The sequence below is a fragment of the Salmo salar genome, chromosome ssa25 (assembly GCF_905237065.1).
Source record: "Salmo salar chromosome ssa25, Ssal_v3.1, whole genome shotgun sequence".
Lineage (NCBI taxonomy): Eukaryota > Metazoa > Chordata > Actinopteri > Salmoniformes > Salmonidae > Salmo > Salmo salar.
The window spans coordinates 48,189,591-48,206,318 of record NC_059466.1 but is presented as its reverse complement, the minus strand read 5'-3'; the positions used below and the strand labels follow the sequence as shown (position 1 = coordinate 48,206,318).

The following is a 16,728-nucleotide window of genomic DNA, read 5'->3' as shown; positions in this document are numbered from 1 at the left end:
GAGTCTTATCTTTAAAATGCTGTGAAATAGTCATATGTTTGAAAAATTGAATTTTTTGTATTTTAGAGGAGTTTGTATTTCGCGCCAAGCCCATCATTGGATATTGGAGCGGAGTTCCGCTAGCGGAACGTCTAGATGTAAGAGGTTAACCACAAAAACCAAAACCACAGCTAAATGCAGCACTAACCTTTGATGATCTTCATCAGATGACACTCCTAGGACATTAAGTTATACAATACATGCATGTTTTGTTCAATCAAGTTCATATTTATATCAAAAACCAGCTTTTTACATTAGCATGTGACGTTCAGAACTAGCATTACCACCGAATACTTCCGGTGAATTTACTAAATTACTCACGATAAACGTTCACAAAAAACATAACAATTATTTTAAGAATTATAGATACAGAACTCCTTTATGCAATCGCAGTGTCCGATTTTAAAATAGCTTTTCGGTGAAAGCACATTTTGCAGTATTCTGAGTAGATAGCCCGGCCATCACAGGCTAGCTATTTTGACACCCACCAAGTTTGGTACTCACCAAACTCAGATTTACTATAAGAAAAATTGGATTACCTTTGCTGTTCTTCGTCAGAATGCACTCCAGGACTTCAACAACAAATGTTGTTTTGGTTCCAAATAATCCATAGTTATATCCAAATAGCGGCGTTTTGTTCGTGTGTTCAAGACACTATCCGAAGGGTAACGAAGGGTGACGCGCCGGCACGTTTCGTGGCAAAAAAATTCAAAATATTCCATTACCGTACTTCGAAGCATGTCAAACGCTGTTTAAAATAAATTTTTATGCGATTTTTCTCGTAAAATAGCGATAATATTCCGACCGGGAGTCGTTGTTTTCGTTCAAAGACTGAAAATGTAAAATGGACTCTTCACGTGCAGGCGCGCACCCGTCTCATTGTTCTCAGATCGACCACTATCTAAATGCGCTAATGTTTTTCAGCCAGAGACTGCAGAGTCATCATTCAACGTTCTGGCGCCTTCTGAGAGCCAATGGGAGCCTTAGAAAGTGTCACGTTACAGCAGAGATCCTCTGTTTTGAATAGAGATGACAAAGAAGGCCAAGAAATGGTCAGACAGGGTACTTCCTGTACAGAATCTTCTCAGGTTTTGGCCTGCCATTTGAGTTCTGTTATACTCACAGACACCATTCAAACAGTTTTAGAAACTTTGGAGTGTGTTCTATCCAAAGCTACTAATTATATGCATATTCTAGTATCTGGGCAGGAGTAATAACCAGATTAAGTTGGGTACGTTTTTTATCCGGCCGTGAAAATACTGCCCCCTATCCATAACAAGTCAAGCGCACCTGAATATAAACCGCACCCACTGAATTAAAAAAAATATATATTATTTTGAACATAAATAAGCCGCACATGTCACCAAGCCGCAGGTGCCTACCGGTACATTGAAACAAATGAACTTTACACAGCTTTAACGAAACACGGCTTGTAACAAAAATAAATAGGCTTTAACGAAACACGGCTTGTAACAAAAATAAATAGGCTTTAACGAAACACGGCTTGTAACAAAAATAAATAGGCTTTAACGAATCACGGCTTGTAACAAAAAATAAAAAATGAGCAGTAAACAGTAGCCTACCAAGAAAGTCATTGGTCACCATCTTCCTCCTCCTGTGCACTGAAACCATCTCCTTCGGTGTCGGATTTGAATAGCCTCAGAATTGCTTCATCCGATATTGGATCATTTTCATTGTCACTCTCGTCACTTTCATCCGGAGGCAAATCCCCCGCTGAGCCCTCTTCAACACGCAGCAGTCCAGCCTTTCGAAACCCGTTGATGATAGTGGATTTTTTGACAATGCTCCACGCTGTCAGGACCCACAAATTTGAAAGCGGGAAAAATCCATATATTAGCCGTGTCATTGTTTAAGCCGCAAAGTTCAAAGCGTGGGAAAAAAGTTGCAGCTTATAGTCCGGAATATACGGTACTTGCATAGTAGCAATATCAGAAATAGATAGTGTCAATATAAATATAATAATATACAGTATGTACAAGAACAGTATCAATAACGATATCAGTGATAGATGAGGTAGTTAAATGCATACAATCAGGGGTAAAGTGGCTAAGCAGCGGGATAAAACAAATCGTATCAGCAATGCGTGTGTGTTAGGAGAGAGTCATTTGAATAGAGGCACTGCAGATAGTGATGATGACTGGTCCGTCTGAACCACACATGAACAAGGGAATCTATAATCGAAGAGCCTGTTTCTGTCCTCTCCTTGACTTTGGTGCAGGGCATTTGATGTCCATAGCCTCTTCATCACAAAACTTCCTGATCTTCTCAAAAAGATACATTTGTCTAGCTGTGTCCAGTCCAGGTGGTGCGTGTACAGGCAGACCATCTATGGCTCCAGAGCATCGAAGCTGAAAAACAGGAAATAACAACAACTAAACATCAGAAGACATTGCAACCTTGCACAACATCAATTCACCTCCCAAGTTTAGATAAGAAGAATAACCTCATACAATGCAATGAAAATGATATTCACCTGTAGTGCTGGTATTGCTTCATCTGTGGCAGTGGCCAGAAGTACAGAGTCAGGTATTGTTGCCAGCCATAGCTTTCCACCAGCACCTTACCATCCTCCAGTCCAACCAGCTGTGGGATGTTGGCCCCTGCCACAGTGTTGTCCTTCACAACACCAGCAATCTCAGACAAATTGCCAATCATGTTGGAGGTCAATTCTATAATCAAAACATGTTGTTTCTGCTTTACATACCAAGTGTTGTCAACGATTCCTTGTAGATATGCCACACTGCTGTTTTTGTCACATGGGATGGCTGCAGCTTTCCACCAAAGTGTTTGTGTCCTGGGTGGCATCCTGGTAATACTATTGCACTTTCCTCTAAGTAGTTGTTGATGAAGTTCACCACTCGCTGCAAGTCCTCATGCTTCAGGTGTAACCTGTGCTTGCTTGGACCAGCTCTCTTTTTAATGAGAGGCATTAGAGCATTCTTCTTGTTTGACTGGTGGAGGAGATTCAGGCGTGTTCTACTGATGCTGAAAGACAAATTCCAGATACAAATATTTTAGCATTATTATACAATAGATAGCCGTAATCACCATCAGACACACCTGGCTAACTTGATGGGCCATCAGCTAGCTAGCTAACAGTAAGCTTTAACTTGGGGTAATTTGTTAGACATGTAGCTAGCTATCTAAACAATGATCCATAATCCCAATCCACAGAGTACTAGCAATAGAAACAGATTGTCATAACTAGCTATAGTTAACCAAACATGTTCATTGTTAGCTAGTTAACATTAGGCTGTAACTAGCAATGCAAAATGGCATTCTGAGAAAACATTACTACACAGATCATAAACGTAATGTTAGCTAGCGAGCCAGCCGTCTAACGTCAGCTAGTTAGTTAACAGTAAACTTTAACTTGCAATGAAAACAACTTTCTGAGAACATTAGAAACGTATAATATCTGATACTGTAGCTAGACTCTTACCCGTATTCATGGATGAACGCTTCACGGCAGACTTCAACCCCTTTCATTATTAAGAGGTCCTGTTTCATTTCTGTTTTGTTTGTACAGCTTGCTTCGCCCGTTGTGTCAAGTCACTCTCGTTCACACTGACCGTGAGTAATGCCATAAGAATCACAAACATCAAAAAGGTCAAAAAAATAAGTCCATTACCTATAGCTGTTACCATACTAATGATGTGTGTCCACTGCCCATACATTATCCATACATTGGGCTTTAATTGATAGCAAAAGGACAAGGCTGCAGGTTGTCTTTGACCGAGTGATGGATAACTCAGTATCGATAGAGGCCTAGAAGGCTAATTGAAGTGAGGATGCATCTACCAGGCTGATCTCCTCAGCATTGAAGTCTTCAGACAGGAAAGCTGTCCTGGTGAGAACATCATTCCTCTTGTTCTCTGGGATCTGATCAAACTTGGTGACTATCAGGAGAAAAGGCACGGAGCTATCAGCAAACTGCTCTCTGTCGTAATCATTGGAGGTGTTCAGGCAAGGGAACATATTCAAGACAAGACAAGTAAGTATAGTTTCTCCATGATAATAACTTATATTTAACTTTAAATATATGTTAAAACATTTCAAATTCAGTTATTTCAGTAGGATACACCCATGAGACAATTACCCCTGTTGGGGAGGAGTCTTTGTTCAAGGCCTCTAGTGACAAGCAATATACAGTACCAGTCAAAAGTGTGGACACACATACTCATTCCAGGGTTTTTCTTAATTTTTACTATTTTCTACATTGTAGAATAATAGTGAAGACATCAAAACTATGAAATAACACATACGGAATCATGTAGTAACCAAAAAAGTGTTAAACAAATAAAATATATATTTGTTATTTCAGATTCTTCAAAGTAGCCACCCTTTGTCTTGATGACAACTTTGCATTCTCTTGGCATCCTCTCAACCAGCTTCATGAGGTAATGAGGTTAATGCAGTGCCATCGTCTTGGCTCACTAACAAAGTCTGCCCCCCCCGCCCAAAGTCTGCCCCCCCCTTCTCAGTGGCTGATGTGAGTAAAACATTTAAACGTGTTAACCCTCGAAAGGCTGCTGGCCCAGGCGGCATCCCTAGCCGTGTCCTCAGAACATGCGCAGACCAGCTGGCTGGTGTGTTTACAGACATATTTAATCACTCCCTATTCTAGTCTGTTGTCCCCACATGCTTCAAGATGGCTACCATTAACCATTCAAGAAGGCAAGGATAACTGAACTAAATGACTACCGCTGTCACAACGTCGACTGAAGGTGGCGCCTCTCCTCGTTCGGGCGGTGCTCGCCGGTCATCGTCGCCGGCCTACTACCTGCCACCGATCCTCTGTTCATTTTATTTTGGTTTGGTCTGGTTTATGTGAGCACCTGTATTGTGTTAGATCGTTAGTGGGGGGGGGGGGCCTCTTCTACTCTGTTTTCGGGCTCTTCCTTACTTGTATTTTTTGCCCTGCCTTACATGTTGTTAGCAGTTTGGACTATTGCCTATTAAACGTGTGTTCACGGACCTTGGTCTCCTGCGCCTGACTTCACCCCTCCTGCTGCTTTGAGTTCCCTGAAAACCGCCCTGTGGCACTCACTTCTGTCATCATGAAGTGCTTTGAGAGGCTAGTCAAGGATCATATCACCGCCACATTACCGGCCAGCCTAGACCCACTTCAGTTTGCATACCGCCCCAACAGGTTCACAGATGACACAACCGTCATCACGCTGCACACTGCCCTATCCTATCTGGACAAAAAGAATACCTATGTAAGAATGCTGTTCATTGACTAGAGCTCAGCATTCAACACCCTAGTGCCCTCCAAGCTCATCATCAAGCTGGAGGCCCTGGGTCTCAACCCCGCCCTGTGCAAATGGGTCCTAGACTTTCTGACGGGCCGCCCCCCCAGGTAGTGAAGGTAGGAAACATCATCTCCACTTCGCTGACCCTCAACACTGGGGCCCCACAAGGGTGTGTGCTCACCCCTTTCCTGTACTCCCTGTTCACCCACGACTGTGTGGCCACGCACGCCTCCAACTCAATCATCAAGTTTGCAGACGACACAACAGTAGTGGGCTTGATAACCAATAATGACGAGACAGCCTACATGGAGGAGGTGAGGGCACTCGGAGTGTGGTGTCAGGAAAACAACCTCTCACTCAACGTCAACAAAACAAAGGAGATGATTGTGGACTTCAGGAAACAGCAGAGGGAGCACCCCCCTAGCCACATCGAAGGGACAGCAGTGGACAAAGTGGAAAGTTTAAAGTTCCTGGGCGTACACATCACAGACAAACTGAAATGGTCCACCCACACAGACAGTGTAGTGAAGAAGGCGCAACAGCGTCTCTTCAACCTCAGGAGGCTGAAGAAATTTGGCCTGTCACCCAAAACCCTGACAAACTTTTACAGATGCACAATCGAGAGCATCCTGTCGGGCTGTACCACAGCCTGGTACAGCAACTGCACCGCTCTCAACCACTTTAATAATGTTTACATATTTTACTTTACTCATATCACATGTATATACTGTATTTTATATAATCTACTGCACCTTGACTATGGCGCTCGGCCATCGCTCATCCATATATTTATATGTACATATTCTCATTCACCCCTTCAGATTTGTGTGAATTAGGTAGTTGGTGGGGAATTGTTAGATTTCTTGTTAGATTTGTGTGTAGTAGGTAGTTGGGAATTGTTAGATATTACTTGTTAGATATTCCTGTACTGTTGGAACTAGAAGCACAAGCATTTCGCTACACTCGCATTAACATCTGCTTACCATGTGTATGTGACCAATAATATTTGATTTGATTTGATTTAGTCACCTGTAATGCATTTCAATTAACAGGTGTGCCTTGTTAAAAGTAATTTTGTGGATTTTCTTTCCATCTTAAAACATTTGAGCCCGTCAGTTGTATTGTGACAAGGTAGGGGTGGTATACAGAAGATAGCCCTATTTGGTAAAAGACCAAGTCCATACTATGGCAAGAAAAGCTAAACGTTGTATTTAACCTTTATTTACCTAGGCAAGTCAGTTAAAACCTGTCTGGGCTAGGGGGCAGTATTTTCATGTCCGGATGAAAAACTTACCCAATTTAAACAGGTTACTACTCTGGCTCAGAAACTATAATATGCATATTATTAGTAGATTTGGATAGAAAACACTCTGAAGTTTCTAAACCTGTTTGAATGGTGTCTGTGAGTATAACAGAACTCATATGGCAGGCAAAAACCTGAGAAAAAAATCCAACCAGGAAGTGGATTGTAGTTTTCAAGACTGGGCCTATTCAGTATACAGTGACTTAGGGTTCAATTTGCACTTCCTAAGGCTTCCACTAGATGTCAACAGTCTTTAGAACATGTTTCAGGCTTTTGCAGTCAACAGAGAGCGAACAAGACCTCCTGGAGTCTGATGACCGAGAGAATGACAGGCCACAATTATGCGCGTTCACGTGAGGAGGTAGCTGTGTTCCAAAACATTTTTCAAGACACTGTAATCGTCCGGTTGGAATATTATTGAAGTTCTAAGTTAAAAAGGCCCTAAAGATTGATGTTTTACAACGTTTGACATGTTTCAACGAACGTAAATATAACTTTTTGTCGTGAAATTTTCGGTGCGCTTCCTACATTTGGAGTAGCTTACTGAACGCGCAAACAACAAGGAGTTATTTGGACATAAATTATGGACTTTATCGAACAAAACAACATTTATTGTGGACCTGGGATTCCTGGAAGTGCCTTCTGATGAAGATCATCAAAGGTAAGTGAATATTTCTAATGCTATTTATGATTTTAGATGACTCCAAAATGGCGGGTATCTGTAATGCCTGGTGTATTTTTGTGAGCGCAGTACTCAGATTATTGCAAAGTGTGCTTTCCACGTGAAGCTTTTTTGAAATCTGTCACAGCGGTTGCATAAAGATGTTCATCTATAATTCTTTGAATAACAGTTTAATATTTTATCAACGTTTACGATGAGTATTTTTGTAAATTGTTGTGCTGATTCACCGAAGTATTGGAGGCAAAATATTTTCTGAACATCACGGGCCAATGTAAAATGCTGTTTTTGGATATAAATATCAACTTTATCGAACCAAACATACATGTATTGTGTAACATAATGTCCTAGGAGTGTCATCTGATGAAGATCGTCAAAGGTTAGTGCTTCATTAGCTGTGTTTTGGGTTTAATTGACACATGTCCTTGCTTGGAAAATGGCTGTGTGATTATTTTTGTCAATGTACTCTCCTAGCATAATCTAATGTTTTCCTTTCGCTGTAAAGCCTTTTTGAAATCAGACAATGTGGTTACATCAAGGAGAAGGGTATCTTTAAAATGGTGTAAAATAGTCATATGTTTGACAAAGTAGAATTTTGACATTTTGTTGTTTTTCAATTTGCCGCCCTGATATTTCACTGGCTGTGTCCCGCAGGTGGGACGCTACCGTCCCACCTAGCCCATAGAGGTTAAGAACAAATTGTTATTTTACAATGACGGCCTACCCCTGACAAACCTTCCCCTAACCCGGACAACGCTGGGCTAATCGTGCGCCACCCTATGGAACTCTTGGTCACGGCCAGTTGTGATACAGCCCGGGATCAAACCAGGGTCTGTAGTGATGCCTCTAGCACTGAGATGAAGTGCCTTAGACTGCTGTGCCACTCGGGAGCCCATAAATAAGCAAAGAAAAATGACAGTCCATCATTACTTTAAGACATCAAGGTCAGTCAATCCGGAAAATGTGTGCAGTCGCAAAAAACATCAAGCGCTATGATGAAACTGGCTCTCATGAGAACCAACACAGGAAAGTAAGACTCAGAGTTACCTCTGCTGCAGAGGATAAGTTCATTAGAGTTAATTGCACCTCAGATTACAGCCCAAATAAATGCTTCACAGAGTTCAAGTAACAGACATATCTCAAAATCAACTGTTGAGATGATTGCGTGAATCAGGCGCTTCATGGTCGAATTGCTGCAAAGAAACAACTACAAAAGGAAGCCAATAAGAAGAGACCAAGAAACACTAGCAATGGACATTAGTTTGGTGGAAATCTTTCCTTTGGTCTGATGAGTCCAAATTTGTATCTTTGTGAGACGCATAGAGGTGAATGGATGATCTCCGCATGTGTGGTTCCCACCGTGAAGCATGGAGGAGGAGGTGTGATGCTATGGGGGTGCTTTGCTGGTGACACTGTCTGTGATTTATTTAGAATTCAAGTCACACTTAACCAGCATGGCTACCACAGCATTTTGCAGTGATACGCCATCCCATCTGGTTTACGCTTAGTAGGACTACTATTTGTTTTTCAACAGTGACCCAAAACACAACTCCAGGCTGTGTAAGGGCTATTTGATTAAGGAGATTAATGGAGTGCTGCATCAGATGACCAGGCCTCCACAATCACCCGACCTCAACCCAATTGAGATGGTTTTGGATGAGTTGGACCGCAGAGTAAAGGAAAAGCTGCCAACAAGTGCTCAGCATATGTGAGAACTCCTTCAAGACTGTTGGAAAAGCATGAAGAGACTGTTGGAAAAGCATGAAGCTGGTTGAGAGAATGCCAAGAGTGTGCAAAGCTGTCAAAGGCAAAGGGTGGCTACTAAAAAAAATCTCATATATAAAATATATTTGGATTTGTTTAACACTATTTTGGTTACTATATGATTTCATATGTGTTATTTCATAGCTTTGATGTCTTCACCATTATTTTACAATGTAGAAAATAGTAAAAATAAAGAAAAACCATTGAATGAGTAGGTGTGTCCAAACTTTTGACTGGTACTGCAGGTTCTGGTTGGATTTCTTGTTTGTCAAGTCGTGAACAAATACAATTCATGTGAGGACACAAATAATGTGTCATTACTGATCTATACAGTAGGTTTGCTTTATGTTATGACTTATACAGCCAACCAGATGTTTGACTTTACCATTGACAGAGTTGTAGAAAACCACTCTGGTGCATTCAGACTGCTGGCACAGCCCACAGATCCTCTAACATCCCATAATTCTATGCAGTAGGTCTTCTCCTCTGGTGTGCCCTCCTTGTAGTAATGGACCTGTAATAGAGAATAAACTCAATGATCCTGACTGATAAACCTCAATGATCCTGACTGATAATCCTCAATGATCCTGACTGATAAATCTCAATAATCCTGACTGATAAACCTCAAAGTAAATATTTATCTGAGCAGACGTTCAGGTGGTGTACTTTATTTAAAAAGGTTATTTTTGCTTCATCTGAGACCACTCACCACTTCCACTCCAGCTCACCTTACCTCAGCTTTCACTTTCAGTATGAATAATCTGCTAGACCATGGCACCATTTCACTGTGTGTGTGTGTGTGTGTGTGTGTGTGTGTGTGTGTGTGTGTGTGTGTGTGTGTGTGTGTGTGTGTGTGTGTGTGTGTGTGTGTGTGTGTGTGTGTGTGTGTGTGTGTGTGTGGAGGGAGGGGTGTGGAAGGAGGGAGGTGGGGGTTGTAAAGGAGGTAGCACTGTATATAGAGAGACAACACCTCACGTGATTGGTCGGAAGAAAAGGCAATACGCTCACGTGATTGGTCGGAGGAAAAGGCCATAAACTCACCTAATTGGTCAGAAGAAAAATCCCTGCCCACACTATACCCATCGTGTGTTACAGCCGTGCAACCTGGGATTTACAACTACAAACCATTTTGGCGCAAGTTAGACGTTACATTTGTGTCAAAACGTATTTTCTTCGTAAGAAAGTGCTCAGTGAGGTAGTAAACAAGGTTATTTGTTGAATTGTAAAGTAAGAGAAGCATTTCTAATGTTCTTGTTCCTGTTGAGGTCCTGACAGGTTAGGGACATGAATGACGTTCTAAAGAGACATACGGATGGTGTACTTTGTTTTAAAAGGTGATTTTTGGTATGAATCATCTGAGGCCACTTACAACCAACTTAAAAATGTGTGATATTTCCACTCCATCTCACCTGCTCATCCGGGAGGACTTTGTCCTGAATTCAGCACACTGCTTAAGGAAGTGAGTCTTTCTTTGTCATAGACAACAAATTAATCCAGATGCGGTATGTTTTGTTGCATCTTGTTACGTCTCTTGAGGACTTCTTCTATTTCATTCTATGTCTTGCGACCCTTTTTGATTTTCTGTTAGTGCTTATCCTTTAATGGTGTTGTTTGGAGCCCATGACTTCAAGAAGAGTTGTCAAAATATTCAGGTGTCACAATGTCATCGGCATCCCTTACATGAGAATATAACGCAGATCAGTTATGACATCATGCTACTGAAGGTAATCTTCAAGACACCCCTAATGTCTCATTTCTACAGTATATAGTACTTATTTTGTATAAACTTTAAATGAATGCAGGGCTTTATAAGAAATGCATTCAATTGATACTGATTATCTTCACTGACATGAATGTTTATACAGTTTATTCAAGGTTTATTCTGAATTATACAAATAGAATATAATAACTTTACCTAATTGTATTTTATTTATTTTCCTCTTATAGTTAAAGACCACAGCTCGTCTAACTGAGAATGTGACGGTCATTGGACTCCCAAATGGAGTGTGAACGTATCCCAGCATCTCCCAAATGCTCCGTAGCTGGTTGGGACAAGACTAACTCAAACAACAAACAGGGTTCTGGCATTTTTACTCATTCATTTAATACAAGAATAAGATGCAAACCCCATAATTGAGAAGTGTACATATTCAGAGATATAATAATGTGTGTTTCCTGTCCTCTCTGAGGTCACCAAATGAAACACACTCGTCATACCCGTCCCTTAAGTATCCATGGACCATTCCCACCTTCTCACAAGTGGACATTTTGTATCAAATCCCCATTTTGAGGATTTAGGAGTTCGCTGTGAAATGCTTTGTTCTCTCTATGTGTCTCTTTCTGCATGGCCAGGGGGAGAGGGTCTCCTCCAGGAATTTACGACCAGAGAGAGAGAGAGAGAGAGAGAGAGAGAGAGAGAGAGAGAGAGAGAGAGAGAGAGAGAGAGAGAGAGAGAGAGAGAGAGAGAGAGAGAGAGAGAGAGAGAGAACAATCTATACCCAGGGCCACGTAATGACAATAGATAGGACCTTTAATTGAATCTAGGTTTCTCTGGGGACATAATAACAAGCTATCCATACCACAGGAGGGTGGAGCGGGACCTGTATCAGTGATTTAGACCAGATCATCTGCAGAGATATATCTCCCCATGTACTCACCTAAGATTACTTATTACCACATACAGTGCATTCAGAAAAGTATTTCAGACCCCTTGAACTATTTCCACATTTTATTACGTTACAGCCTTATTCTAAAATGGATCAAACATTTTTATTTCGGTCATCAATCAAATCAAATGTTATTTATCACATTCACGTGTTTAATACAGTATATCCATATGGCATTAGTAATGCAAGATATGTAACATTATTAAAGTGATATTATTAAAGTGACTAGTATTCCATTTATTAAAGTGGCCATAGCGGGGTGAACAGGCAGTGACTCACGTGGTTGTTATCTTTGACAATCTTTTTGGCCTTCCTGTGACATCGGGTGCTGTAGGTGTCCTGGAGGGCAGGTATTTTGCACCCGGTGATGCGTTGTGCAGACCGCACCACCCTCTGGAGAGCCCTGCGGTTGTGGGTGGTGTAGTTGCCAAATCATTGGCGGATGATGGTTGCTATTGAAATAAGCTGTGAAGGGAATTTTCTGGGTGTCGATGGTTTAATGAGAGACCAGCTGGCTATAATCTAGTGGCCATCAGTTATTGCAAGTGACCCATTATGTTTAATATATAGTGAGTGACAGTACCATGGAAATTAAGTGTTCTCATTTAAACCTGTATATCTATTTTTTTTTTTAATGTTAGACCAATATCTGATAGTACAATTAAATAACAATTAAAACTTTTTAAAATAATCATAAATATCCATAATATGAAATAATAACATGACTACACAGATACAGGATCATAAATAAAATAAATATGGTGAAAATAATGATTAGAATAATATGAAGAAACAACAAGAACAACCTAAGGAAATGAAAGTTTGATCCAGCATTAACATGGAGGAAAAACCTCATCCAAATCCTCTGCACTTTCACACAATCTCCTCAGGCTACACAACTGAGACTCAAATCATTCACTCAATTAAACTCTGCTCCTCCACCTCACTTACTTAACTTAACCACCAGAGGGCAACACAACCACATGCTAATGTAAAAAGATGGTTTTTGATATAAATATGAACTTGATTGAACAAAACATGCATGTATTGTATAACATAATGTCCTAGGAGTGTCATCTGATGAAGATCATCAAAGGTTAGTGCTGCATTTAGCTGTGGTTTTGGTTTTTGTGACATTAATGCTTGCTTTGAAAATGAATGTGTGATTATTTCTGGCTGGGTACTCTCCTGACATAATCTAATGTTTTGCTTTCGCTGTAAAGCCTTTTTGAAATCGGACAACGTGGTTGGATTAACGAGAGTCTTGTCTTTGTTTGAGAAATGGAAGTTATAGCATTTTTTAGGTATTTGTATTTCGCGCCACGCGATTCCACTGGCTGTTGAACAGAGTGGGACGCTGACGTCCCACCTTGCCCATAGAAGTTCACATGAACCTGTTAGGGCTAGGGGGCAGTATTGACACGGCTGGATAAAAAACGTACCCGATTTAATCTGGTTACTACTCCTGCCCAGTAACTAGAATATGCATATAATTATTGGCTTTGGATAGAAAACACCCTAAAGTTTCTAAAACTGTTTGAAGGGTGTCTGTGAGTATAACAGAACTCATATGGCAGGCCAAAACCTGAGAAGATTTCAAGCAGGAAGTGGCCTGTCTGAGAAGTAGTGTTTCATCTTGGCTCTTTTTATTGAAGACTCAGGATCTGTGCAATAACCTGACACTTCCTACGGCTTCCATAGGGTCTCAGAGCCCGGGAAAAAGCTGAACGATATCGAGGCAGGCTCTGGCTGAAACACTTTATCGCTTTTGGCAAGTGGCCACTCAGAGTACTATGGGCTTAGGCGCGTGCCCGCTTCGACCGAATGCTTTCTTTTCCTTTGTCTGTTTACCTAAAAGCAGATTACCTGCCCTCCATGACACCTACAGCACCCGATGTCACAGGAAGGCCAAAAAGATCATCAAGGACAACAACCTCAACAAGCTCACACTGCTATCATCTGGCTTTAATCTGGTTACTACTCCTGCCCAGTAACTAGAATATGGATATAATTATTGGCTTTGGATAGAAAACACTCCAAAGTTTCTAAAACTGTTTGAATGGTGTCTGTGAGTATAACAGAACTCAAATGGCAGGTCAAAACCTGAGAAGATTCTGTACAGGAAGTACCCTGTCTGACCATTTCTTGGCCTTCTTTGCCATCTCTATCCATTACAAAGGATTTCTGCTGTTACGTGACACTTCCTACGGCTGCCATAGGCTCTCAGAAGGCGGCAAAAAGCTGAATCGTGGCTTTGCAGGCTCTGGCTGAAAAAAAGTAGCGCGTTTGGGTAGTGGCTGGTTACAGTACTGTGAGACTCAGGCTCGTGCCCGCGTCGACCGAAAGCTTTGTTTTCTTTCCTTTGTTTACCTAAACGGAGATTCCCGGTCGGAATATTATTGCTTTTTTACGAGACAAATGGCATAAAAATTGATTTTAAACAGCAGTTGACATGCTTCGAAGTACGGTAATGGAATATTTAGAATTTTTTTGTCACGAATTGCGCCATGCTCGTAACCCTGATTTACCATTTCGGATAGTGTCTGGAACACACGAACAAAACACCGCTATTTGGATATAACGATGGATTATTTTGGACCAAACCAACATTTGTTATTGAAGTAGCAGTCCTGGGAGTGCATTCTGACGAAGACAACAAAGGTAATCAAACTTTTGTAATAGTAAATCTGACTTTGGTCAGGGCTAAACTTGGTCAGTGTCTAAATGGCTAGCCGTGATGGCCGGGCTATCTACTGAGAATATTGCAAAATGTGCTTTCACCGAAAAGCTATTTTAAAATCGGACACCTCGATTGCACAAACGAGTTCTGTATCTTTAATTCTTAAAATAATTGTTATGTTTTTTGTGAACGTTTATCGTGAGTAATTTAGTAAATTGTTAGTAAATTCCCCGGAAGTTTGCGGGGGGTATGCTAGTTCTGAACGTCACATGCTAATGTAAAAAGCTGGTTTTTGATATAAATATGAACTTGATTGAACAAAACATGCATGTATTGTATAACATAATGTCCTAGGTGTGTCATCTGATGAAGATCATCAAAGGTTAGTGCTGCATTTAGCTGTCTTCTGGGTTTATCCTCTCTAGGCTAGGCGGGACGAATTCGTCCCACCTACGTAACAGCCACTTGCAGCCTGTGGCGCGATTTTCAAAATCTTAAAAATCCTATTACTTCAATTTCTCAAACATATGACTATTTTACAGCCATTTAAAGATAAGACTCTCGTTAATCTAACCACACTGTCCAATTTCAAAAAGGCTTTACAACGAAAGCAAAACATTAGATTATGTCAGCAGAGTACCAAGCCAGAAATAATCAGACACCCATTTTTCAAGCCAGCATATAATGTCACCAAAACCCAGAAGACAGCTAAATGCAGCACTCACCTTTGATGATCTTCATCAGATGACAACCCTAGGACATTATGTTATACAATACATGCATGTTTTGTTCAATCAAGTTCATATTTATATCAAAAACCAGCTTTTTACATTAGCATGTGACGTTCAGAACTAGCATACCCCCCGCAAACTTCCGGGGAATTCGCTAACATTTTACTAAATTACTCACGATAAACGTTCACAAAAAGCATAACAATTATTTTAAGAATTATAGATACAGACCTCCTCTATGCACTCGATATGTCCGATTTTAAAATAGCTTTTTGGTGAAAGCACATTTTGCAATATTCTAAGTACATAGCCCAGGCATCACGGGCTCGCTATTTAGACACCCGGCAAGTTTAGCACTCACCATAATCATATTTACTATTATAAAAATGTCATTACCTTTTGTTGTCTTCGTCAGAATGCACACCCAGGACAGCTACTTCAATAACAAATGTTGGTTTGGTCCAAAATAATCCATCGTTATATCCGAATAGCGGCGTTTTGTTCGATGCGTTCCAGACACTATCCGAAATAGTAAAGAAGTGTCACGCGCTTGGCGCAATTCCTGACAATAAAATTCAAAGTATTCCATTGCCGTACGTCGAAGCATGTCAACCGCTGTTTAAAATCAATTTTTACGTCATTTTTCTCGTAGAAAAGCGATAATATTCCGACAGGGAATCTCCTTTTCGGCAAACAGAGGAAAAAATCCCAAAGGCGGGGGCGGTCGGGGTCACGCGCATAAGCTAGTGTCTCTTGATGGGCCACTTGAGAAAGGCGATAATGTGTTTCAGCCTGGGGCTGGAATGACGACATTCTGTTTTTTCCCGGGCTCTGAGAGCCTATGGAAGACGTGGGAAGTGTCACGTTAGAGCAGAGATCCTTAGTAAATGATAGAGATGGCAAAGAAGTTCCAGAAATGGTCAGACAGGCCACTTCCTGTAAAGGAATCTCTCAGGTTTTGACCTGCCATTTGAGTTCTGTTATACTCACAGACACCATTCAAACAGTTTTAGAACATTTAGGGTGTTTTCTATCCATATGTAATAAGTATATGCATATTCTAGTTACTGAGTAGGAGTGGTAACCAGATTAAATCGGGTATGTTTTTTATCCAGCCGTGTCAATGCTGCCCCCTAGCCCTAACAGGTTATGTGACATTATATTCTAGCTTGAAAAATGGGTGTCTGATTATTTCTGGCTGGGTACTCTGCTGACATAATCTAATGTTTTGCTTTCGTTGTAAAGCCTTTTTGAAATCGGACAGTGTGGTTAGATTAACGAGAGTCTTGTCTTTAAAATGGTGTAAAATAGTCATATGTTTGAGAAATTGAAGTAATAGCATTTCTAAGGTATTTGAATAACGCGCCACGGGATTCAACTGGCTGTTGAGTAGGTGCGTCCCACCTAGCCCATAGAGGTTAAGGTTCTATGTTTTCTATTTCTATGTTGGGTTTTTGGCAATGACCTCCAATTAGAGGCAGCTGGTTGTTATTGTCTCTAATTGGAGGCCATATTTAGTTGTGTTTGTTTCACTTGTGTTTTGTGGGTGGTTATTTTCTGTATAGCCTGGGAGCCTTATGGAACTGTTTT

General features: G+C 40.9%; 1 protein-coding gene and 1 long non-coding RNA gene across 2 annotated transcripts in view; one reads left to right on the top strand and one right to left on the bottom strand.

Annotated features, from left to right (window-relative positions):
- LOC106586886 (rab-like protein 3) overlaps positions 1 to 9,842 on the bottom strand; it is a 45,237-nt gene extending 35,395 nt beyond the window's left edge. The window contains 7 exon segments of the mRNA XM_045707447.1: positions 3,862 to 4,018; positions 4,149 to 4,199; positions 5,855 to 5,860; positions 9,302 to 9,353; positions 9,447 to 9,479; positions 9,482 to 9,575; positions 9,795 to 9,842. Coding sequence (XP_045563403.1) covers positions 3,862 to 4,018; positions 4,149 to 4,199; positions 5,855 to 5,860; positions 9,302 to 9,353; positions 9,447 to 9,479; positions 9,482 to 9,575; positions 9,795 to 9,842 — 441 coding nt within the window.
- A 303-nt stretch (positions 9,843 to 10,145) lies between these two features.
- Positions 10,146 to 11,893, top strand: LOC123730492 (uncharacterized). Its single transcript, XR_006761932.1, has 3 exons — positions 10,146 to 10,520; positions 10,650 to 10,785; positions 11,009 to 11,893. It is a non-coding gene; the product is annotated as an uncharacterized lncRNA (long non-coding RNA).
- The last annotated feature ends 4,835 nt before the right edge of the window (positions 11,894 to 16,728 follow it).